At 36.4% G+C, this 26,793-nt stretch overlaps 1 protein-coding gene across 8 annotated transcripts in view; it reads left to right on the top strand.

The window, feature by feature from the left end:
- The window catches only part of TASP1 (taspase 1), a 310,802-nt gene that overhangs the window by 214,763 nt on the left and 69,246 nt on the right, over positions 1-26,793 (top strand). For all 8 annotated transcript variants that reach the window (XR_008417792.1, XR_008417793.1, XR_002083857.2 and 5 more), the window contains one exon: positions 19,891-19,964. Coding sequence is in view for 5 of the 8 variants with exons in the window: in XM_053890441.1 (XP_053746416.1) it covers positions 19,891-19,964 (74 nt within the window). In the remaining 3 variants the exon portion in view is untranslated. The remainder of the gene's footprint in view (positions 1-19,890; positions 19,965-26,793) is intronic.

The raw sequence follows: 26,793 nt of genomic DNA, 5'->3' as shown, positions 1-26,793 counted from the left end.
TTTTAATTTTATTGCAACTGTAACATTGTTTCTTGATTTATTTCTTGATTCCTCAACTTTATACAATTTCTATCAACCATATCTCACCCCCCTTTGACTATGTAAGTTCAGGAAAGTTCTTGTGCTCTTCTTTTCTCCTCCTTCCCCACTCCAACTCTCACCTCAATCCCTAGCAATAATGTCATAGTTATTACCATCCATATTCTGTCCTATATCTAACTTGTCTTCTACACTTTGATTGGAGGTTCTGAACAGTGACAATTAGTAACCAGTATAGACAGTATCAAGATTTTATAAATATTATTCACTGCAGATCCCAGTAGTGGAAGACTGGATCCATAAGAAGTATCTGTCATAACCCTCTGCCTGTAAAGGGAGAATATTTAAAATATCAAGGTCAAGTGAATTCTTCCATGCTATACCCCATCAGTTGCTCCAAAGCAGGCCACAATTTAATTTACCTCATCTTTGGACCATAACTTCTCATTTACTGCCTTATAGAACTCTCATGAGACTATAACTTTATAAACTTATGCTTCCTAATACTTAGTAATACCTAGTAACCAGGAGAGCTCAGAAGTCTTTCTTTTCTACAATCCAAATAAAATAATTCCCAAAATTAAAAAAAACACTTGATTGCTGTATATTGTTCATTTTTTATCTGAAGAATAGTATAAGCAAAATAGTCTCTAACTTAAGCTTTTTCTGTGCCCACTCTCTTTTCTGAAAATCGTAAATAGTGTTTCCATTACACCACAAGAGCAGTTTCAATCAAACGCTATTGTCATTTGGTGGAGTTTCCAGAAATCCATTACTGAACCTTTCCTCTTGACAAATACATCAGTTACAAGAGCCCCAGTGGGCCACTTCAGGGCATGGGATGACTCAAATATAGGGCACTTTCCAGGTTTATCCTCTGTTTACTGGTTTATTAATAGAATTGGCTAATCTCAGGTATGAAGGAATGTTAAAAATCCTCTTGTGTGACCTTGTTACATATGCTTTGTCCATAAACTGTTTGCAAGAAGTGGAGCTTAATTCCTCTCTTGGGACTCTTCTTCTAAGGCTTAAGAATATGGCAGTGTGATAGAGTGTGACTTCTGAGGCTAGATCAAAAAAGGCATTGTGGGGGTGCCTGGGTGGCTCAGTCTGTTAAGCATCCTACTTTGGCTCAGGTCATGATCTCACTGTTTCCGAGTTCAAGCCTCACATCCGTGCTGACAGCTCAGAGCCTGGAGCCTGTTTCAGATTCTGTGTGTGTGTTTTTCCCTCTCTCTCTCTCTCTGTCTCTCTCTCTGCTTCTCCCTTGCTCGTATCTGTCTCTCTCTCTCAAAAATAAACATTAAAAAAATTTTTTTAAAGGCATTGTGACATCCTCCTTGCTTTCTCTATTGGATCACTCACTCTCAGAAGGACCAACTGTCATGTTGTATGAAAACTCAGGCAGCACTAGAGAGGGGTCCATGTGGCAAAAAACTGAGCCCTCCTTCCAGTAACCAGCAAGGCATTGGGACTTCTTGCCAATAGCCTCAGCTCTGAGCGAACTTTCAGGTAACTGCAACCATGAGGGAGAATATGAATCTCTGAGCAAGAATCACCCAACAAAGCCACTCCTGAATTCCTCACCCACAGAAACTGAGATAATAAATGTTTGTTGTTTTAAACCACTACATTTTGGTGTGATTTATGCCAACACAGATAACTAACAAACCTTTTAAACCCTCTCACTGCCAAAGGGGCCTCTAGTTTGTCTAAATAGTTATAACAAATCAAGGTGCTCTGTTGCATCTTTAGGCAGCTCATTCTAAAATATTGCATCAGTGGATCCTGGTTTTCTTCTTTGACATCCTCTGGGACAAATGAAATCAGTGCCTTCCCTAGCTTGCAGTCCCTAGTCACTCTTTTCCAGACTGTCTCCTTACCCACCCCACCTCTATTCGTCTCCCATCTCCATATTGTCACCAGACTTTGCTCTCGATAATACATCTGTAGCTGGTCCAGAGAACCTAACTGTGGGCTCAGAAATGGGCAGTCAGGAGAGAAGCAGGCTGCCATGAAGAAAGGGCAAAAATGAGAACTAGACCTAATTGTGGCTTGGAGAGACTAATCCTAGGATCAGGGGAATAGTGGTCAAAAGAAGAGCCACTAAAGTATATGTAATTCGTTTACTCTATGTCTAAGCTAAATGTTTAATAACTTTCTCTGTGTGTTAAAATAAAGACAAAACCTGTATCTGTTACTATCACTCACTCCCTACTTTTCAGTTCTTCCCTGAGAACACATACATACTCCTGCCTCTGCTGGTCATTTCCCTAGAAGACAGACAAGAACTACTGAACTGGATGGGAAAGTCCTCCTCTGATCTAACCCCAGAACATGCTTTCATTGTTGTTTCCAATTAGTCCTTCCCTCTACACATCCTCAATGCCCCAAGTTCTTGCCACTCCAGATTGGTTGGTCATCTTCCAAAGGGTCCTGTTTTTCCCCAGTAACCTTCATGTGCTTTTACCTGTGCTTGGGATGCCTTGGGCCAATTACATTCCTTCTTTTAAGACCCAGGACAGATGTGAATATTCTTGGAATCCTTTGGAAATCCTTTCCCCAGGTGATTTGTTCCTTCCTTGTGTGTGTGTGTGTGTGTGTGTGTGTGTGCATTTTTTTTTTTTTTTTGCAACATGCATTTGGCATCCCTTGCAACACTTGCCGTGACACATCCTAGACATGTGTTAAAGTGTCTGTCCCTCCCTCTAGGCTCACACCTCTTAAGCTTTTTTCTGAGCCCAAATATTTGACAGGAATAGATCACAGATTTTTGAGTGCCAGTGACTCACATGGAGGATCCAGGGGTTTAAAATACCTTTCCAAGCACTAGAAGCTTCAGCTGCCTCTGAGAATCACACCACCAGATTGTGAATCATTTGAGGGCAATGACTGTGTCCTATCCAACCTTATACCCACCCACCATAGTAGCCTCTAATTATTAGGTGAACGAGTTAAGTGCCAAGTGGAATTTCTCTATTGATTCTTTAACAGAAATGCTAAAAGAAATTGACACTCTTCCAGAAAAATGAAATGTCATATAAGGTATATTCACGTGCTCTAAAAACAAACAAACAAACAAACAAACAATATGGCTTGGAAATGTTGGATAATGACGAGTGTTTGGGAACAAGTTTTGGAGACAGTTTAAATGGATCGCAGGAGACAGCCTCTGCAAACAGCCTTGCAAAATGACAATTTGGATGTGAATGTGTTTGCAACACCCATCTCTCCACCTCCCACCTCCCAGATCATGAGATGCTGGCAAATCTCAGCCTACAAATCACTGTTTTAACGTAAAGCAAATGCTTGTCCCTGGAGTGAAACAACTGAAAAGAATTAATTTTTCTCTCTGCTTTTAGAGAGAAAAAAACCAATAACAACAATATATATTTTACCTGCTAAAGTACAATTACATGTGCTTTCCAGGCCTGTACAAAAGTGCTTTATTGAGGCTGCTATATATAGTATGGTTAATAATTGTGTAAACAAAGTCATCTCAAACCTCCCAGTGGAAAGAAATGAGTCCTTTTCTGTTTTAAACTTGTGATTTGATACAAGTAATTAGAGTCTATGCAAATATATGGCATAAACAGCCATCTCACTATATGAGTTCATTTCTTTCCTTGTAGCTTGCCTTTACTGTGTTGGTGGGAGCCTCACAGACCTTGTGAAGTTCAAGGGTCCCTGCTTGAGAATGGTTACTAAGAAGCAGTGAGTATGGGGATCAATGAGAAACAGCCTCCATATATTTAAGGAAAATCTTAAGCAATTCAGGATAGGAGGCATAGGGGCTCTTAGGGGCTGTGTGTTCAGCCAGTGGCCTCTGTGCTGCTGTTGGGAGTCCTTTATCCAAAATAAATTTGAGGCACACAGTTCAGCCAGAGGCTGATCATCTGATGAACACATATGGTAATTGTTACTCCCCCATTAAGTTACCCTCACCTTACTCAGAGAATGACTCCAGGTTCCTTGCTATCCAGGCATATGTTCATTATGCTGATAATTAAGTGGTGTACACGATATTGCTTATAATTGTCCAGCTACCCCTTTTTCCCGTTTTTCATCTTAACTATGAAATGTTTCATATATTTTTAAAAGAATGTAATAAATTTGTGAGTTATAAAGGATAATAATAAAATGAACACCTGTGAACCCACCACCCAGCCTAAGAAATAGCCCATAACCCGTATTTTTGAAGCCCCCATGTGGGCCTGACTTTATATAAATGGTATGTACATGATTTTTCTATGTGAGAAGTTTTGCAATTTCTTACATAATTACTTCAAAGAATAATGAATCCTTCTATCATTTTCGACTTAGCTCTATCAAATTAAACTGTTCTTCACTTGCCAGTTAGAGCTTAAATGTGGCATTCCCTTCCCCCCTTCTTAGAACAAGCAAAGTTCTTTATCAAGTACTCTTCTTGTCACTGTTACCAAAACATGCTATGGTTTAAGAATAAAAAATGTTAGATTGAGTTGATGCTTCCTGGAACATTAAAAAGATAAAAGGTCATTTTACTGTAAGTTAAAATTCCAAACTGCCTTTTGGTTTTACTGGCATTAAAAATTTGGCGAGCACACACAAACACATGCACTTCAAAGGAGCTTCATTCTTGGGGCCCCGGCAGTATCACTTATTTCCATTTCATGGCACATGCCACCATGAGCACTTACGAGGAGGCATTCTGTTGGGCTCACATGATCATAAAAATAACTCCTCAAGAGAAGGCAAATTAGCTATTAGGCTGGTAGTGGAAAAGAGGTAGTGCTGGATGCTTGTCTGACGTTAATAACTTGTCTTAGAAATATAACTAAAACTGTCTGTAAAGAGGGTCCAGTGTCATGGTTGGAAACTGCTTTCTTTTCTTTTTATTTAATTTCCAGTTAGTTAACATACAGTATAATATTAGTTTCAGGTGTACAATACAGTGATTCAGTACTTCCATACAACATCCTGGGAGGTGGGTGGAAAATTATTTCTTTAGTGCCTCAGCAATGCTTTGGAATTATTATATCTTCATTATAGTCTTGATAGAGGCTGACATTTTGGTTCTTATTTAGGGATCAGATGGAAATAAGCAAATTAAGTAGTTGTTTTTAAATGCAAAGTAAATAAGCAGACATATTTAAACTTTTTAATAACTGAGTTGCATTAATCTATTGATGTAGTGCTCTGAGATTTATATTTTTCAGAATTAGTTGTCATTTTTAAGACAAAAATGTTGATTACAAATAGATATAATCTGCTTTGTTTGCCTTATAAAAGAACATTTTTTTCCTTTAAATATCACTAACTGTAGTTTTTTAAAAAATTATTTGTTTTGAGAGAGAGAGAGAGTGAGCAAGTGGGTAGGGCCAGAGAAAGGGAGTGAGAGAATCCCAACCAGGCTCTATGTTGTCAATGCAGAGCCTGATGTGGGGTTCAGTCTCAGGAACTGTGAGATGGTGACCTGAGTTGAAATCAAGAGTTGGACGCTTAACTGACTGAGCTACCCAGGCGTCCCATCACTAATGTACTTAAAAAAAAGAAAAAAATTAGAAATAGAGGTTTATCTGTAATTTTTTTCCTCCATCCTGAGAACTATAGTTCTAGCTGTAATCAAACCATGTAGGTTTTTTTTTTTGTTTTTTTTGTTTTTTTTGGCTACAAAATTTTCCATCTGATATAAATAATATAAAGATTTATGAATAGAATTCTAGTGGTTATGTAACTCTTATTACCGTGGTTCTCCTAAAACTCTCAGAAAAACATTTTGACAAATTTTATAGTCCATTTTCATCTGCTCAAAAGGAGATAGAGATTACTCCTATATGAAATAAATCCTAAAAAAATATTTGTTGAATGGATGAAATCATGTTTCAGTAAAACTTGTGTCACTGAATGCTTTCCTGTTCATCAGAGAACTTCTAGGTTCCATCCAGTGGTCCCTATTTCCGGAAGTTTCTAATACAATAAAATGATAAAGGAAGAGAGCTGAATTGTCCTTTGAGGCTTGTATTTGACCCACATCCCCTTCCTCCTTTTCAGTCATCATGCTTCTTTAGTATTGAACCAATCAGGGTGAGCCTTGGGAAGAGAGAATAGTTATTTTCTTGGCTTAGTATAGCCAAGGTTCTATAGAACCCATTCTTTTTAATACAGTTCAGTGGTTAAAGTTTTTTAGGGAGGCAAGCCAGCTCAAAACCACTTAATGGCCACAGGGGGACACACAAGATGAATCTTAAGGATTCCATGTCAGGACAGTAAAGCATCCCTGTGTGAGCCCCATACTGGGTTATAAAGAAACTAACAACCAGGGGGAAAAATCTACAGAGACAATAGGAGGCTGTTCCATTTATGGTTCCTCACTCTTCCCATTTTAAAAATGAATTTGTCTTTATTCAGCAAGCTATAACTTAAAGCACTGCGTAGAACGTCTAAGGGGAAGACATTCCACCTAAGTCTAAAGAGCAGCAGCTGACTTGGCAACTGCCTAGCCCAAGACAGTTCTGATGTTAAAGTTCTGTTTTCCTTGCAAGAAAGTCTGGGATGTGAAGCCAGGCAGAGGAGTTTTAAATGGGTGCGGGAGCCAGTGCAGATGGGGGTTGTTAACAACAATTGAAGAACAACAACTTTTTTTTAGAGGGATGGCTAAGAGCTTCTCTCTGGTCAGAAAAGAGAATCTGTTTGGATAGAGAAAACTTGCTTGCACCCCTGGTAAAGAAATTTTATTTGACTTAATTTAAACAGAATGACCTGTGAATCATTTTGAAAGAGAAAGAGGTATCATGGGGGGAACATCTTACAAGGGATGGCTTGTAGCTCTAATGTTAACCAGTAAAGGTGGTGATTTAAATGTCCCCAGGAGTCAAAGCCTTACATAGGGACTAAAGGCTGTCTCATATAGTGGAGGGACACTATGACTAAAGTAGAACCACTCTTGGGCATTATACTGTGGGTGAGTTTCTTTATTCCAAACCATTAAATGCAACTTTCCAGAAAGGCTAACCTCTAAGATTATGTGCGAATCCATTCTGGATGTCCCTATAATACCATTAACCTGTCATTCATGAGGAGCACATGCACAGCACATCCTACCTAACACATTCTCTGGCACTGCAACAGGATCAGTAGTGTTGGCCTTTTTTCATATCATACTTATGTGATGTGATATGATGTGATGTGAAGTCAGCTGGTAGAGAAGAAACTTGCCAAATCCTTTGACCATTTTTCACATGTTAAACCCATTCAGGAATTTATTTCAGCATGGCTTTGGTTCTTAAAGTTTTCTGATGGAGATCTTTTCATGGTCTGGTCATTTTCAGTAGCTTCACAATCCCTGTGCTTTGGCTTTCTACAAAAAAATAGGCTTTTCAGATTAGTAGTTTAAGTGCAGTCACCAGCCACTACCAAAGCAACATGGCTTTTTCACAGGCTCAGGCATTGCACTCCAGGCTATTCATTTACCTTGTATGCTGCTTGAGTTCATGATTCTCTACATGGAATAATTACACGTGGAAAAATCCCATTACTATAATATAACATCTGCCTGGTTTGCTGTGTGATTATTAGAATTATTTCTTAATACTCTTACCATAAACTTCCATTTTAAGTTTATGAAATAATTTCAATTATAGTCCTTAAAAACAAGAAACAAATTATAGACTTCTAGATATCACTCATGATAAGAAATACTACTGTTCTATTATTTTTTTTCCCTATGTAACTCTATCTTTTGCCAGGTTTTAATTATAAATTAAGAGTTAATTAGACAGTTTTAAAAGTTTGTGAGATAAACTGGCCTGAGACAAATAAATGTTTTGTATTCATTTTTAAAAACTTATAGAAGTTTTGCAATTTTTAAATTTCTATTGGGAATAAATTTTTGTTCATTTTGATTGTTCTTTAAACATAACAGATTTTGCCCTAATTATATGTGCCCAGTGTAAATTTATGTAGGGACTTATTCATGGCCTTTCATAAGATTTGATTATATTTTAGGTAGTCATGAGACATAAAACAATTTGATAGCATTAGATCAGTTTCATATCATAATAAAGCATTCTCATGAAGGACAGTTGAAAATTTATGGTATTATTACATCAAATTTCAGAAGTTCAGAATGTCATAATCTATAGAAGAAATTAATTCTTAGATAATATAGATTGATAGGATAATTAAGATTTTTAGGGAGGTGTGGAGAGAAAACTAGGGTAGCAATACTTACATAGAACAAAATAGACCTTAAAACAAACACTGTAACAGAGACAAAGACACTATATAATCATTAAGGGGACAATCCAAGAAGGTAGAACAATTGTAAATATTTATGCATCCACATAGGAGCACTCAAATACTTAAAGCAGTTAATAACAAACATGAACTAATCAATAATAGTACAATACTAGTAGGGGACTTTAACACCCCACTTACATCAATGAACAGATCATCCGAATAGAAAATCAACAAGGAAACAGTGGCTTTGAATGATATATTGGACCAGATGGATTTAACAGATATGTTCAGAATGTTCCTTCCTAAAACAGCAGAATACATATTCTTTTCAAGTGCATATAGAACATTCTCCAGAAAGATCATATGTTAGCCCACAAAACAAATCTCAACATACTCAAAGAAATCAAAGTCATTTCATGCATTTCTTCTGACCACAATGCTATGAAACTAGAAAACCATAAGAAAAAATCTGAAAAGAGAACAAATACATGGAGGTTAAATAACATACTACTAAACAATAAATGGGTCAACCAACAAATCAAAGAGGAAATCAAAATGAAATTAAATGAAAATGAAAACACACAGTCCAAAACATTTGAGATGCAGCAAAAACTGTTCTAAGAGGGAAGGTTTTAGCAATACAGGTCTACCTTAAGAAACAAGAAAAACCTCAAATAAACAACCTAACCCTTACACATAAAGGCGTTAGAAAAAGACGAACAATTGAAATCCCAAACCAAAAGAATGAAGTAAATAATAAAGTTAGAGCAGAAATAAGAAAAATATATGAACTAAAAAATAATAGAACATATCAATGAAACCAGGAGCTGCTTCTTTGAAAATATCAACAAAATTGATAAACCATTAGCCAGACTCATCAAAAAAGAGAGAGGACTCAAAATCAGAAATTAAAGAGGAGAAATAACAAATGATAGTACAGAAATACAAAGGATTGTAAGAGAATATGAGGAAAAGTTATATGCCAATAAATTGGACAATTTGGAAGAAATAGATAAATTCCTAGAAACATATAAACTACCAACATTGAATCAGGAGAAATACAAAATTATATAAATAATCAACAGTGAAATTAATCAGTAGTCAAAAAAATCATCACAAACAAAAGTCTAAGACCAGATGGCTTCACAGGCAAATTATAACAAATATTTAAAGAAGCATTAATACCTATTCTTTTCAACATGAATAGACACTTTCCCAATGAAGACATCCAGATGGCTAACAGGAAAAGATGTACAACATCACTCATCACCAAGGAAATACAAATCAAAACCACGATGAGATACCACCTCACACCTGTCAGAATGGCTAAAATTAACAACACAAGAAACAACAGGTGTTGGCAAAGATACGGAGAAAGAGGAAACTCTCTTGCACTGTTGGTAGGAATGCAAACTGGTGTAGCCACTCTGAAGAACAGTATGGAGGTTCCTCAAAAAACTACAAATAAAACTACCCTAGATCCAGCAATTCCATTACTATGTATTTACCCAGAGGATACAAAAAATATGGATATGAAGGGGTACCTGAATCCTAATGTTTATAGCAGCATTATCAACAAGCAGCAGACTATGGAGAGAACCCAAATGTGCATTGACTGATAAATGGATAAAGAAGATGTGGTATATATAAATGATGGAATAGTACTCAGCCATCAAAAAGAATGAAATCTTGCCATTTGCAACAACCTGGATGGAGCTAGAATGTATTATGCTAAGTGAGATAAGTCAAGCAGAAAGAGAAATACCATATGATTTCACTCATGTAGAATTTAAGAAACAAGACAGATAATCATATGGGAAGGGGAGGAAAAAAACAAGAAGAGAAGGAAACAAATCACAAGAAACGCTTGATGATAGAGAATAAACTGAGCGTTGATGGAGGGAGGTGAGTGGGGGATGAGCTAGATAGGTGATGGATATTAAGGAAGGCCCTTTTGATGAGCACTGGGTGCTGTATGTAATGATGAATCACTGAATTCTACTCCTGAAACCAATATTGCACTGTATTTTGCCTAAAATTTAATTTAAAAAAAGTATTCTCAAACGATTCCAAAAAATGAAAAAGGAAAACTTCCAAATTTATTCTATGAGGCCTGCATTACCTGATACCAAAAGCAGATAAAAACACTACCAAAAAAGAGAAATGCAGGCCAATATCTTTGATGAACATAGATGCAAAAACTTCTCAATAAAATACTAGCATATTGAATACAAAACTACATTTTAAAAAGTTATTCACCATGATCAAGTGGAATTTATTCCCAGGATGCAAGCATTGTTCAGTTTTCACAAATCAATGTGATATATCACATCAACAAGAGAATGGATAAAAAGCATATGGTCATTTTGATAGATTCAGAGAAAACACTTGACAAAATACAACATCAATTCATGATAAAAATCCTTAACAAAGTAAGTTTAGAGGGAACATTCCTCAACATAATAAAGGCCATATATGAGAAACCCACAGCTAACATCCTACTCGATGAAAAACTTAAAGCTTTCCCCCTAAGATAAGGAACAAGACAGAGATGGCCATTCTCACCACTTTTATTCAACATAGTAATGAAAGTCCTTGCAAGGCTCTTCCAAAAAACTGCTAGAACTAATAAATGAATTCAGTAAAGAGGCAGGATGCAAAATCAGTGTGCAGAAATCTGTTGCATTTGTATACATCAATAATGAAGCAACAGAAAGAGAAATTAAGAAAACAGTCCTATTTATAATTGCACCAAAAATTATAAGATACCTAGGAATAAGCCTAACCAAGGAGGTGAAAGACCTGTACTGTAAAAACTTTAAAACACTGATGAAAGAAATTGATGATACAAGGGAATGAAAAGACATTCCATAACTTCAGCAATCAGACAACAAAAATAAATAAAAGGCATACAAATTGGCAAGGAAGAAGTTAAACTTCCAATCTTCACAAATGACATGATACTCTACATGGGAAACCTGAAAGACTCCATCAAAAAATTGCTAAAAGTGATACATGAATTCAGCAAAGTTGCAGGATATAAAATCAAAGTACAGAAATCTTGCATTAATATATGCCAATAATGAAGCAGCAGAAAGAGAAGTCAAGGAATTGATCCCATTTACAATTGCACCAAAACCCATAAGATACCTAGAAGTAAACCTAACCAAAGAGGTAAAAGATCTATATGCTGAAAACTATAGAACATTTCTGAAAGAAATTGAAGAAGACACAAAGAAATGGAAGAATATCCCATGTGCATGGATTGGAAGGACAGATATTGTTAAAATGTCTATACTACTCAAAGCAATCTCCACATTCACTGCAATCCGTATCAAAATAACATCAGCATTCTTCACAGAGCTAGAACAGTTCTAAAATGTGTATGGAACCAGAAAAGACCCCAAATAGCCAAAGTAATGTTGCAAAAGAAAACTGTGAAGATGGAGGCATCATAATTCCAGACTTCAAGCTGTATTTACAAAGCTGGAATTATCAAGATAGTATGGTATTGGCACAAAGACACTTAGATCAATGGAACAGAATAGAAAAACCAGAAATGGACCCACAAACCTATGGCCAACTAATCTCTGACAAAGCAGGAAAGAGTATCCAATGGAAAAAGGCAGCATCTTCAGCAAATGGTGTTGGGAAAACTGGACAGTGACATGCAGAGGAATGCAACTGGACCAATTTCTTTATTTTTTTTAATTGTTCTTTTAAAAAATTTTATTTTTTGAGAGATAGAGAGCCAGTGGGGGAGGGGCAGAGAGAGAGGGAGACAGAAACCCAAGCAGGCTCCATGCTGTCAGCACAGAGCCCAATGCAGGGTTCAAACTCATGAACCGTGATATCATGACCTCAGCTCAAGTCAAGAGTTGGATGCTTAACCAACTGAGCCACCCAGGAGTCCCTAAACTGGACAACTTTATTACACCATGCACAGAAATAAATTCAAATTGGATGAAAGACCTAAATGTAAGACAGGAGACATCAAAATCCTAGAAGAGAATACAGGCAGTAACCTTTTTGACCTCAGCCACAGCAACTTATTACTAGACATGTCTCCAGAGGCAAGGGAAACAAAAGCAAACATGAACTACTGGGACCACATCAAGATTAAAAGCTCCTGCCCAGTGAAGGAAACAACAAAACTGAAAGTCAACCTTTGGAATGGGAGAAGATATTTACAAATGACATGTCTGGTAAAGGGTTAGTATCCAAAATCTGTAAAGAACTTAATTAAATTCAATCCCCCCCAAAACAAACAATCCAATGAAGAAATTGGTAGAGGACTTTTCCAAAGAAAACATCCAGATGGCTAACAGACACATGAAAAGATGCTCAATATCACTCATCATCAGGGAAATACAAATCAAAACCACAATGAGATACCACCTCACACCTGTCAGAATAACTAAAAGGAACAATTCAGGAAACAACAGATGTTGGCGAAGATGCAGAGAAAAGGGAACCCCCTTGCACTGTTGGTGGGAATGGAAACTGGTGTAGCCACTATGGAAAACAGTATGGATGTTCCTGAAAAAGTTAAAAATAGTACTACCCTACCACCCAGAAATTACACTATTAGGTATTTATCCAAAGGTTACAAAATGCTGATTCAAAGGAGTCCATGCAATATTAATAGCAGTGCTATCAACAATAGTCAAACTATGGAAAGGGCCCAATGTCCATTGACTGATGAACGGGTAAAGAAGTTGTGATATATATATGCGATGGAATGTTACTCAGTGATCAAAAAGAATGAAATCTTACCATTTGCAACAATGTGGATGGAACTAGAGTGTATTATGCTAAGTGAAATAAGCCATTCAGAGAAAGACAAATATCATATAATTTCACTCATGACGAATTTAAGAAACACAACAGATGAACATAGGAGAAGAGAAGGAAAAATAAAATAAGATAAAAATAGAGGGGAGCAAACCATAAGAGACTCTTAAATATAGAGAACAAATTGAGGGTTGATGGAAATGGTGGCAGGGGGAATGGGCTAAATGGGTGATGGGCATTAAAGAGGGCACTTGCTGGGATGAGCCACTGGGTGTTATATGTAAGTGATGAATCACCAATTTCTACTCCTGAAACCAATACTACACTATATGTTAACTTACTTGCATCTAAATTTAAAAAAGGGGGGGGGGGGGCGCGCCTGGGTGGCTCAGTCGGTTAAGCGTCCGACTTCAGCTCAGGTCATGATCTCACAGTCCGCGAGCTCGAGCCCCATGATGGGCTCTGTACTGACGGCTCAGAGCCTGGAGCCTGCTTCAGATTCTGTGTCTCCCTCTCTCTCTGCCCCTCCCCTGTTAATGCTCTGATTCTGTCTCAAAAGTAAATAAACATTAAAAAAATTATAAAAAAAGAAAAGATATTCAATGCTCATAGGTTGAAAGAACAAATATCATTTAAATGCTATATTACCCAAAGCAACCTACAGATTTAATGAAATCCCTATCAAAATACCAATAGCATTTTTCACAGAACTAGAACAATTCTAAAATTTGTATGTAACTACAGAAGAATCTGAATAGCCAAAGCAATCTTGAAAAAGAAAAGCCAAAGGATCATAATTCCAGATATGAAGTTATATTACAAAGGTGTAGTAATCAAAATGGTATGGGAGTGGCATAAAAATAGACACATAGATTAATGGAACAGAATGGAAAATCCAGAAATGAATTCACAACAGTATGGTCAGTTAATCTTTGACAAAGCAGGAAAGAATATCCAGTGGGAAAAGGACAGTCTCTTCCAGAAACGGTATTGGGAAAATGGACAACATGCAAGAGAAATAAACTGGACCACTTTCTTACACCATACACAAAAATAAACTTAAATGGATTAAAGACCTAAATGTGAGACCTGAAACCATCAAAATCCTAGAGGGGAACACAGACAGTACTCTCTTTGACATCAGCCATAGCAACTTTATTCTAGATATGTCCCCTGAGGCAAGGAAACAAAAGCAAAAATAAACTATTGGGACTACATCAAAATAAAAAGCATCTGCACAGCAAAGAAAACAATCAGCAAAACTAAAAGGCAGCCTACAGAATGGGAGAAGATACTTACAAATAATATCTGATAAAGGGTTAGTATTCAAAATATATAATTAAACACCCAAAAAACATAATCCAATTAAGAAATGGGCAGAAGACATGAAGAGACATTTCTCCAAAGAAGATATACAGATGGCCAACAGACAAATGAAAAGAGGCACATCACTCATCATCAGGGAAATGCAAATCATAAACTACAATGAGATCTCACTTCACACGTGTCAGAATGGCTAATATCCATACAAGTGTAGGAGATAAAGAAATCCCCTGCGCTGTTGATGGGAAGACAAACTGGTACAGCTACTGTGAGAAACAGTATGGAGGGTCCTCAAAAAGTTAAAAATAGAACTACCTCTTGTACTGTTGGTGGGAATACAAACTGGTGCTGTCACTGTGACAAACAGTATGGAAGGTCCTCAAAAAGTTGAAAATATAACTACCCTATGATCCAGCAATCACAGTACTAGTGTTAAAAATACAAAAACATTATTTCAGTGGGATATATGCACTGCTGTATTTATTGCAGCATTATTTACAAAAGCCAAATTATGGAAGCATCCTAAGTATCCATTGATAGATGAATGGATGAACAAGATATATCACACACACACACACACACACACACACACACACACACACACAATGGGATATTATTCACTCTTGAAAAAAGAATGAAATTTTGCCATTTTCAACAACATGGTTGGAGCTAGAGAGTATAATGCTAAGTGAAATAAGTCCGAGAAAAACAAATACCATATGATTTCAGTCATATTTTGAATTAAAGAAACAATGCAAACAAAAGGGAAGAGAGAGAGAGAGAGAAATCAAGAAACAGGCTCTTAATTATAGAGAACAAACTGATAGGGAGATGGGTTGGGGGGATGGGGGTTAAAGAGTACACTTTTCATCATTAGCACTAGTAATGTATAGAATTGTTGAATCACTATATTGTACACTTGAAACTAATATAATACTGTACATTAACTATACTCAAATTAAAATTAAGATCTTAATGAAATTAACATGGCCCCCAAGCTCAGTGTTGAAGTGTTTTCCTAATGCAAAGAGGTTGTGCTGCCTTGTGGAGAAAGGGTGCATGTTAGATAAACATCATTCAGGCAAGAGTTGTTACGCTGTTGACGATGAACTCAGAGTTCATGAATAACAGTATCGTACATCCAGAAAAAGGAAGAGGAAATTCATTGATCTGTATGTAGGGCTGCTCCAAAAATTCCTAAAATAATGTCTGTGGTGCATGATGAAGCCATGGAAAAACTGGACAATTAGCTAAACTTGTGCATTCATAAGATAATGACCAATAAACAGAGCATGGGGGACAGCATTGTTTTGAGGCTGAAAACCAAATTAATTCATGAGCAGGTCATCTAGGGTCAGGAAAATGGTTAACTCTTCTTTGCTTGTGTTTCATTATAAAGAAATATAAGATGTCTTATACAGAAACACTTAAGGTTACTTACTGATTGAAAATGTTGTGACCAGAGGCTTGTGGGAATCGAACCCAGTATTTTCCTTAGGAGCAATAGCTCAGTATTTGCTAATTCAATGTTCATGGCAACACTGTAGAATATAACTACCACAAAGTGCAGGGATGTATTTTCAAATGGCTATGCTTCCATCATTTGTGAGAGTGCTCTTTTCTCTACCCCAGCTAACATAATGTTTCAAACTTTGATATCTGATAGTTGAATAATGGTAGTTTGCAGTTTTAATTTGCATTACATTTAGTATGAAAAATGTAGATCATCTTTTCATGTTTTGGAGCCACTTATATTCCCCTTGTTTTCTCTTTTTCCTTTTGTCTTTTTCTCATTGATTTGTGGCACATCTTTATGTATGAAGAAAATTAGCTCTTTTTCTATGCTACAAATTGCAGATATTTTCACTAGTGTGTCATTTGTCTCTATACTTTTTTCCCCATATGGCAAAAGAAAATACACATTTTTTTTTTTTTGATAGAGAAAGAGAGAAAGAGTGTGAGCAGGGGAGAGGGATGGGGGTGGGGGGAGAGAGAGAGAGAGAGAGAGAGAGAGAGAGAGAGAGAGAGAGAATTTTAAGCAGGGTACACGCTGAGCATGAAGCCCGATGTGGGACTCGATCCAACAACCCTGGGATCAAGACCTGAGCCAAAATCAAGACTTGGACGCTCAACCAACTGAGCCACCCCAGGCACCCCTATAAACATTTTTAATGTAGTCAAATGTATTGATCATGGCTTTTGTGGCCTCTTGGGTTTGTTACAGTTTTAAAAGCTTTTCTTAAGAGATGTATAAGAGTTGTGTTTGTGTTTGAAGTTTTGTGATCCTTTGGTGTTGTTAAGGAATTTAATCTTTTCAGTATATAACATTAATTACAAATCTTTCTTTCCATGCTGGGTAAATTTCAAAGCAATAGAACGATGGAAGTTCACCAGGTTTTGGAATCCAAAAGTCCAGTTTGAATTGTAGTTTATGCACTTACTAAAGTGACCTAAGCCATGTTACTTACTTGCTCTTAGCCTCAGGTTCCCCATCCGGGCATTAGTGAGTTCTATTACAAAAGACAGTGCCTGGCACGTGATAGATTCTCAATGTTAGTTGCTCTCTCTCCTGCTTTCCTGAAGCCCTTGACCAAGAAATATTTTGATAAATTAATGTAAGACATATACTTAAATAAATAGGATTTCTTTACAAAAGCATTCTATAATTTAAATTATAAAAAAATTTCTGTTGAGTTTCTCAAGCCAGCCTGAACTAGTAACTCATACATACATACATACATACATACATACATACATATTTGAGTTGAAGGTACTAAAAATTGTGTGTCAGTACAATGCACATTGCAAAAATACATTTTTTTGGTAATAAATGGTTTTTGGTAATTTGGTAATATATGGTAATTTTTTGGTAATAAATGTGAAAAAAGTAAATGAAGACTGAATTTTTAGACACTGCATTATTTTCTTTAAGAACTCCTAGACTATGTCTAGAAACTTCATTGGAAGCCCTTTAATTAAAAAAGCAATTAGTTAATGAAATCAGTCAGTGTACCCAATTTATCCTTTTCGTAATTCTAAATTTTTTACATATTATATTTTCTTAAAGCAGGCTACATTTTTAGAGAGAATAATGCATTCTAAAATCATCAAAATCGTGTCGTAAAAAATAAAGCATAATGTGTTTATCCTTTAGTTTCATGACTAGATCAACTATATTTCCATGTATTTTTCTTTCCATGGCTAATTCATGAGCCACCTTAACATGTGGAGCATAAGGAGAAGTCGCAATTTTAGAAATGCCTTAACTTTGTATTTAAATACAATTGCTTTGTCACTACTCTAAGGAAATTCAGTAAGACTTGAATGCCTTTGCTCTATTAGGCAATTTAGAATATCCCAGACCTTGCTCTGGACTTCAAGATTTTTTGTAGTTCAAAGCAGATGTGTGAGGAAGAAAAAACATCTGGTGACGAGAACTTGCTTCGTCGCGTGATGCTGTTTTCCTGCACTCTTCAGCAGAGCGTCTGTTGAGCAGGTTGGCAGGTTTGATAATTAATTAATGATGAGGGAATGAGCCACGTATCTGAGGATTCAGTTTTGCCCCTTACTGCTTCTTTCTTCCCCACATGTCTGGCAAAGCCTTCAGAGTCTAGGATCACTGATCCCACAGTTGTGTCTCAACTCCAACACTTGTCTTCAGGCTTAATTAGCTCAGAGATATAAACAGATGGATGGTCTGGGACCCAGAGGGTTTAGTGTTGAGCAATGCAGTTTTATTATCAGGGACTTTGAAATTTTTGTTGGAGAAGTACATCATCAAAACTTTAAAAAAAAACCTTAGAATTTTGAAAGTACATACTTGAAGGCGACAGAGCTGTGTGTATCTGTATATTTGTGGGTTTTTCTTTTGTCACTTTTTATTTAAATAGAAGTTCAAACTTACAGGAAAGTTGCAAGAATAATACAAGAGACACCCATTATTCCTTTACCCAGATTTACCCACTGTTTTTATTTTACCCTGTTTGTCTTTCCATCCTCACTCCTTCCTTCCCCTCTCTTCCCTCTAGACACACACACACACACACACACACACACACACACACGCACACACATCATACACATTTAAACATGTGCTTTTTTTTAATGAACTATTTGAAGGCAAGGTGGATGTCAGCTATCTTTACTCCTAATAGTTCAGTGTATATTTCTTAAAGACAGGCCATTCTTCTAAATAATCACGGTATAGTTATCAAAATCATAAAATTTAATATTGATATGGGATTATTATCTAAGCCATAGTCCCTTTTAAATTTCATCAGTTGTCTCAGTATCGTGCCTATGATGTTCCCCACCCTCCCCAGACCTATTCAGGATAACACATTGCATTTAGTTGTCATATCTCCTTTACATGGGAATGGTTTTTGTGTATGTTTTGACTTTGACATTTGTGAAGAGTTCAAATCGGTCCTTTAGTAGTATTCCTGTAATCGAGTTTGTGTGGTATTTCCTCACGCAGTCTGGGCTCTGCAATTTTGGCAGAAGTACCACAGGAGTGGTGGTGTACGTCTGACGGTGTCTTATCAGGGGGCACGTGGTGTTGATTTTTTCTTAATTGGTGATGTGAGTTTCGATCATTTGATTAAGGGGGGGGCCCATTGGTTTCTCCACAGTGAACCTACACTTCCCCCGTTTCTATTTTGTAAGAACATTATGGAGAGATATGTTGAGACTATGTAAACAGCTTGCTCATCTTCAAATTTTCACCCACTCGTTTTAGCAACCGTGATGATTTTCTAAGTCTGTTATTTCTTCTATATTTACTAGTTGGCATTCTGCTGCAAGGAAGAGCTTTCTTTCCTTTCTCTTTTATTTATTCATTTATTTACTTGCATTAGTATAGGTTCATTGGTTCTTATTTTATTCAGTAGTGATAATTCCTTACTATCATGATTTATTTTGATACTTTGGCCAGTGGAAGCTCCTCAGTCTGACCTCGGGGTCATTTTGATAAGTTGTCATCATTCCTTGAGCTGCCTTACTTTCTGACATGCAAAAAGATGTTCCAGATTCATTTTATATTTTCTCTGCCCCAGCCCCAGAACAAACATTCTCCAAGGAATCCTGGTTCCTTTTCATGGAGAATGGTATTTAGAAACCAAGACTCTGTGTGTGTGTGTGTGTGTGTGTGTGTGTGTGTGTGTTAAAGGAAACTACGTTATGGAATATTACATGTGCTAAATCATTGTGTACTGTATGTATGAATGTATGGTGCATGTGTGTGTTTAAGTTTACAAGTTTCAAACAGAAGAGCACTTATTTTACATGTAATAATCATAAGTTTTGACAAGAAAGAAATACATTTTTCATTTCACAGTAAATGGCATTACACAGTTTTGAGTTCTAAATCATCTTGACATTTATGAAGGACCAAATGGAAAGTAGGGAACTGAGTGTGTTAAATATAAAGCTATCTTTAACTGTTGTATTAAAAAGCAAAGATTTATTTTCCATCTGTGATCTGAATGTGCCTACTTGTGTTCTCTTCCACGGCAGTGGAATTTCTGTGGAGCCACACGACAGAGAGCATGTGTGTTGGATACATGTCAGCCCAGGATGGGAAAGCCAAGGTAAGCGGGAACACTGGGGCATAACCTGAAAACCTTGCAGCTGTTGCATGAACCTCTAACTGGCTAAGTTGATAAAATGAAATTTTTCAGCTTCTGTTGGGCAGTAACTCTGTGATCTTTATGGGAATCTGATTAAGCACAGTTAACGATGCCAAAGAAAAACAGCAGATCTTTTTAGCTTTTAATGACAAAGCAGGGGAGATTAGGAAACACCACCTTCCTTTTATTTTCATCTTGTTCTTCCTCATCTATTGTGAATAATTGGAAAAGAAGAAACTGGGGATTGAGAAGAGAAAGTGGGAGTAGAACTGATGGGCTGACCGGGCTGGGTGATTTTGCCGGGAGTGTTGGAATAGATCAAGGAAACAGAGGGAAAAACAGTGCTTGTATACCACCCTACATGTTCAAGGGCAGAGGCAGCCGATGTGCTTGCACATGCAACTTGTCCAGTGCTCTGGTGTGTTATGGCATTCCCTGGCATGATGCCCTTGTGGGAAGAGTCAAAGGTCTGTGCTCTGGGCGACACGTGCCTGTGGCATGCATCCCTCGGTGAGTCACAACAATCACACAGACATACACAGCACCTCGTGAGTTGCTTGGTTTCACTGCACCCACGGTGGGTGAGTCTGGGAGTAAGAAATATAATTTGTGGGTTTTATTTTATACTGGCCTCATGTTCTTCTTGTTCATAAAAGTTTTAGAAACAGCTGTGGCATATGATGTTTACTTGGCATTAAAGTGCCTCAATTGCAAAGCTGTAAAGTTGGGCCACCTCTTTTTTAAAGGACATAATTTATTTTGCACATTGGGAAATATAAGTAAGGAAACTTCTGATACAAACTGTCTGATAAATATTGAATCATTAACAAATCAAAGATGCATGCAGCAAATTAAGGGTACATGTCAGTTTATTGCTTATTGCTAACCCATCCAGACTGGCCTCTATATTATTCAGCAAGCCAGGAGCATCACAGGGCTTCTGTGAGTACAGCATACAAGAACATTTCATCAGACAAAGATTGACTTATATTTGTAATGGTATTGCTGAGTTCTCCTCCCCTTTGTCTTACCCTCAACTAATACAGTTTTCACACATTGTATTAGTAGGCTTATTTCATAAGAGAATGCACAGAGATTGCTTTGTTTCATAGTATATACGGAGAAGAATTATAATTGCTCACTTTAAAGGTGATTTTTGAGTTTCGAGCAACATTGCCTAATAGAATTTTCTGTGATGAGTGAAATTATTTATATTTATATTTTGTTATCCAGTGTGATAGCCACTAGTCACGTGGCTATTGAGCACCTGAAATATGGCTAGTATACCTGAGGAACAGAATTTTAAATTAGTTTAATTTAAATTACTTAGGGTTTTTTTTAATGTTTATTTATTTTTGAGAGAGAGAGAGAGAGAGCGAGCGCATGTGCACAAACAGGGGAGGGGCAGAGAGAGAGGGAGACACAGAATCCAAAGCAGGCTCCATGCTGTCAGCGCAAAGCCCAATGTAGGGCTCAAACCAATGAGCCGTGAGATCATGACCTGAGTTGAAGTCGGATGCTTAACTGACAGAGCTACCCGGGTGCCTCTAAATGACTTACTTTTAATTTAGATAGCCACATGTGGCAAAATAGCTACTGTATTGAACATCATGGGTTTAAAGAATGAGTGGAAAAATGGTTATTCAAATAAGTATTTTCAGAACACTCTTTTCTTCCCAATGCAAAATAATTTCCAAATATAAATAAGCCTGATAAGCCATAAAAATGGCTTACAGCCATTTAAGTTTCTCTTACCCATGCATATTGACTCCGAGCTAAAATTGCTTTTTAATAAAAGAACAAGTAGGAGGTGGACTTCAGTGTTTAAGCCAGTGTGGTGGGGGTACCATCATGTTATTTAAGTCCCTTGTGTGGAAATGTTCCAGTTATCCCTGCTGGTGGCCTCTGGAAGGCACCTTACTATTTAACATGAAATATGGGTAGTAAAGAGAGTGGAGAGTCCTGCATTGAGCCCAAAGATGTTTGGCCTCTAGTTGCATTGCTTGACATCTGGTCGATGTGGTTTTCATATTGCTGGTAAATTCTCCAGCTGGTAGTCTTGATTGGGCCAACAGATACAGCTGCTCCTCTTGCCTCACTTGTAAATTATGTTTTTGACCTTCCTTGCAGAGAGTTAATCCCTCTCCCTTTCTTCCTCCTTTGAGCCTGTGGCTACAAATGCTTTCCAGAAAGAAAAAAAAAAAAAAAAAAAACCCACCCAAAACACTAATGCTTTGGCTGTTGAATTCTATTGATCAAAAAACCATCTCTTCTGTCATAAAGGCTGGAATTTTATTGTATTGCAAGTAAGACAATGTTAGAAATGAAAAGCTGGGCTCAAAAGAGAAAGGGGCAATAGCAAAGTTTGTATTCCTTTTAAGAGAGTAAGTAAGCCTTTGGCGTACCCCTCTGTTTTCCTGACTTCAATGAAAAAAATGCTGAATTAATGGTATACCCATTCAGTATGATGACTGGTTTGTAAAACATGCTCTTACATAATGTTGAGGTCCATGGTAGCAAAATAAGAAAGAAGGCATCTTTAAAAATTAAACCAAAACAAAACTCAAAAACCAAACAACAAAAAACACACACATTTTTAAATTTAAAAACTATTTCTAAAAAGTTCTTTTTTTTTTTTTTTTTCCAATTTGGACTTATTGTTACCAACCTCAGAAACTAAACCACCTGGCTATTCAAACATTTTATTTAAGCTAGCTATGTTCAATCCAAGTTAAGTCCTTGAATTAAAGTTCACCTCAAAATCATACTGCTTTAAAAAGACTGGATAATATTGTAACCAAAATCCATATATGATTTGAATTAAATAGAAGAAGTAGTTTCTTTTACAAATTTCTTTGTTTTCTTCTCTTTTTTATAGAACATTCTTTCAATTGTATAATTTCTAAGCCTGGTAACATAAATTAAAGAGATTTTTTTATTAAACCAAAACTAGGGCATTGATACCAGTTGGATTTAAAAATCAGATTGCCTATATCCTACCCAGATAGTGCCTAATGAATAGTTTTTAATAAACACCCTGTGTGCATGGACTACTGTAATAAAAACAGATGTTAAGACTGCATGGAACTTATTCCAGTGTAATAAGTGAAACCTAGGTTTCTTTTACTATGTAGAGGTCACTTTTTATAACAATAGTGAAAATACTGTTATAAAAAAATTCATTCTTGAGGAAGAGCAGGCTGTTTTATGATCTTAACGTGTCTCCCCACAGAATTCTTATTAGTTGCAGAGAAAAATAAATATAAATGGGGAAACCAGGCAACAACTTGACCTTGTGATCAAAATTAATGTGACTAGTGAGGGGCAGATGGACATCATGTGGCTCTGGATGTGATAACCTGAGAAAGGCACAACATCATTTTTATAGTATTCCATCTGGAAGTGCATAACCTGAATCTAAGCACAAGGAAACATCAGACAAATCTAAAATGAGGAACATTCTATGAAAAGAGAAAAAAAGGACTATATTCTTCAAAAATGTCAGTGTCATAAAAGACAAAAGCTGAGGGAAATGCTCCAGATTAAACAATAGTAGAGTCTTGACAACTAAATGTAATACTTGATCCTAGACTGGATCCTATATGGGAAGGGGGAAATGCTATAAATGTGTTACTAGGTCAATTTACAAAATTGGAATATAAATAGAAAAAATTATATCGTTGTTAAATTTGTTACAACTGTACTGTGGTACGTAAAGAAATATTCTCACTCTTAGCAAATACAGACTAAAGTATCTAGGGATAAAGGGCCATAATATATATACTATCTTCTTGATGGTTCACAAAAAATATGTGGATGGATGGATAGTTGGAGAGCAAATTACAAAGTAATGGAGCAAAATGTTATCAATAGGTGAATCTGGGTAAAGGATGTATGGATGTTCCTCGAACTGTTCTGTAATTTTGATATTATTTTTGCATAGACAATTTAAAATGTATTATCACTCTTGGCTATTATGGCACATTTGATTAGGTTTGAAATGAATACGTAATGGAATGATGCAGTGCCAGGAAGCTGGAGCCTGGGTTTTCCCTCCACTCTCCACACTTGGTGTGATCACTCTGCTTCTTGGGATCTCAGGAGCCTCATCTGTAAAATGAGAATAAGAGTACCTTATTATGCCTAAGTCCTTTCTGGGAGAAGGTATGATAACAACAAAGAAACAAAATCTGTCTCTGAATACAGATGACTGGACCCTATTAACTCCTTGATGTATCTATATCTGTATCTATATCTATATCTATATCTATATCTATATCTATATCTATATCTATATCTATATCTGTCTATATATCTATATCATAGATATATTGTATATATTATAGATATTTGCATATATTATGACCCCCTAGATATTTGCATGTATTAGTACCCCTAGACACTTGCCTCCAATATGCAAAATTCTAAATTCTGCATTCCAGATTACATAAGCAGATATGATTCTCAGTAGAATTTTTGCAATCCGAATGTTGTATTTACCATGTTTTGTCTTTTTTGAAGATAGTTTCTGAGGCTTAAAAAAAAAAATAAACATCTATATAAAAGGAATAGAACATATGGGATTTCTGAGAGTTTTTTGTTAGGCTTAATGTACCTCTCAAATAAAGTCTAGGAGGAAGACAAATACAAAATGTGAGGCAGACAAGAAGGAGTTATCAAAGGAATCGAGAAAGAAATTTCTACTCCCAGTTAGCATGAAGAAAGTCACAAGAGACTGTTGCTCCTACTCCCAACAATGAGAATGAGCTGGATAAACTATAAAATCATAAATTTAAAAAACCATCCAAAAAGCTGAATATGCTAGAAAAACCTGAATGAACTAAGTCCCAGAAAGAGACAAACCTTTTTTAGGAGAGAATAAAAACTCTTGACTGGTTTATTTCTGGCAGAACATCAGGAAGAAGAGTAAAACTGACATAGAAAAATATAAAGAGAAACCAGCCCAACTTTTAATGAACTATTTATGGCCACATGTGTGACAGCTTAAAATCCTAAGAAGCCCCAGTCACAGGGTGAGTCTCACACCCACCACCAGTTCTTCCCTATGAAGCCTTCACCAAGTGAACACACCAAAGGCTTGGAGCATGGTAAAGAACTGAGTGATTCATCAAGGTGTGTAGGATTTGCACCAAGTACATGGCAGTGGCCAAAGAAAGACTGGAGATAGAGCAAGAGAGCTGAGAGACATCTCCCTGAGGTATAGTGGCCCTTTATCAAGTGCAAGGCAATTGCAAGAGAAGGCTGGGATAAAGCACAAGAAATGAGAAGAAACCTCCCTTATTTCTGCAAGGTGTACAGGACCTTCATCAAGGGCAAAGCAGTGTACTAATGAATGCTAGTGCCTGGGGAGCAGGGTGAAGAAATATGCTATGGCATGGAAACCTGGGGGAGATTATCAAGAGTAAAGAGATCACCTAAGCATACCAGAAATCTGGTGGTTAGGCTATAAGCAAAGAGAAATAGCCCATGATTAGAATACTGGCAGCTGGATTATAAGACATAGAGAAGTCTTCAGAGTCTAATCAGGGCTCAGATCCCAGACTTTGCTTAAGGGAGATCCCTGATCCAGACCTCAGAATATTAGCCAAGAGTGAATTGAATCTAAACCTACCACAAAGCCCAGAACCAGTTCACTAGAGATTAGACTGATTCACACTCCTAACCTGTAGGAAGAGGGTGTGCCATTTTCTTAGGATAAATAATATCCATGTTAAATATAATTTACTATTATTTTACATGCAGTGTCTATCACACAATTAAAATTGAGTCCTCTGAAGAAACAGAAAAAAATTAATGGAAACTTATCCATAGATGACCTGGATGTTGGAATTAGCAGAGAAGGATAATAAAATAATTATGATAACTACAAAAAGAAATAACAAAATGGAAATGGTATAATGGAAAAATACAACATCAGAAATAAAGTACTTATTCGATGGGCTTAACAGGAAATTGGGGTGGAAAATATGATGAGTGAACTTGAGAACCATTCAGTAGAAACTGTCCAAAGTTAAACACAAACAAGAAAATGAATCTAAGAAACTGAAACGAGTGTCTGACCTATGGAACTATCACAAGTGGCCTAAAATGTGTGCGTTTGGACTAATATAGCTGTGAAGTTCTTATGTTAGTATTTGAATGTAGTTTGAGGTAAGTGTGCTTATTTAATTTCTAGAGCAACAAATTTAAACATAACAAAAAAGTTGTTAAAAAAATCAATGCAAGACATATAAGAAAGTATACTACAAAATATTAACCAAAAGGTTGGTAGGAAAAGAGGAACAGAAAAACATATAACATAAAACAAATGCTATAAGACTTTAATTCAATTATAACAATAATTACATTAAATGTGAATAAACTAAACATTCAATTTAAAAGGCACAGATTTTCAGATTGAAAAAATTTCAGAAGACCCAACCATATGGTGTTTATAAGAAATAGACAAAATTAGTAGTATAAAGACTCAGACAAAATTAGTAGTGAGATTGTAGAAAAAAATGTATCTGCAAACACTAAGCATAAGAAAGTTGGTATGGTTATATTAATGTCAGGCATAGGAAACATTCTAAGGTGAGGCAGCATATTTCATATTGATAAAATGGCCAATTCATTAAAAGAAGACATAAAAATTCTAAGGATGTATGTACCGAGTAAAGGAAGTAAAAATTGAGAGAACTATAGAGAAGAAATCAACAAATCTACAGTGTAGTTGGAAATTTTAACATTCCTCTCTCAGTAATAAGTAGAATAAAAATATGAACAGCAC

This window comes from Panthera pardus, unplaced genomic scaffold (genome assembly GCF_024362965.1).
Source record: "Panthera pardus isolate Hobbes unplaced genomic scaffold, ASM2436296v1 HiC_scaffold_25, whole genome shotgun sequence".
NCBI classification, from domain to species: Eukaryota; Metazoa; Chordata; class Mammalia; order Carnivora; family Felidae; genus Panthera; species Panthera pardus.
Note: the sequence above shows the minus strand (reverse complement) of the source record. Positions and strands in the feature narration are given on the sequence as shown.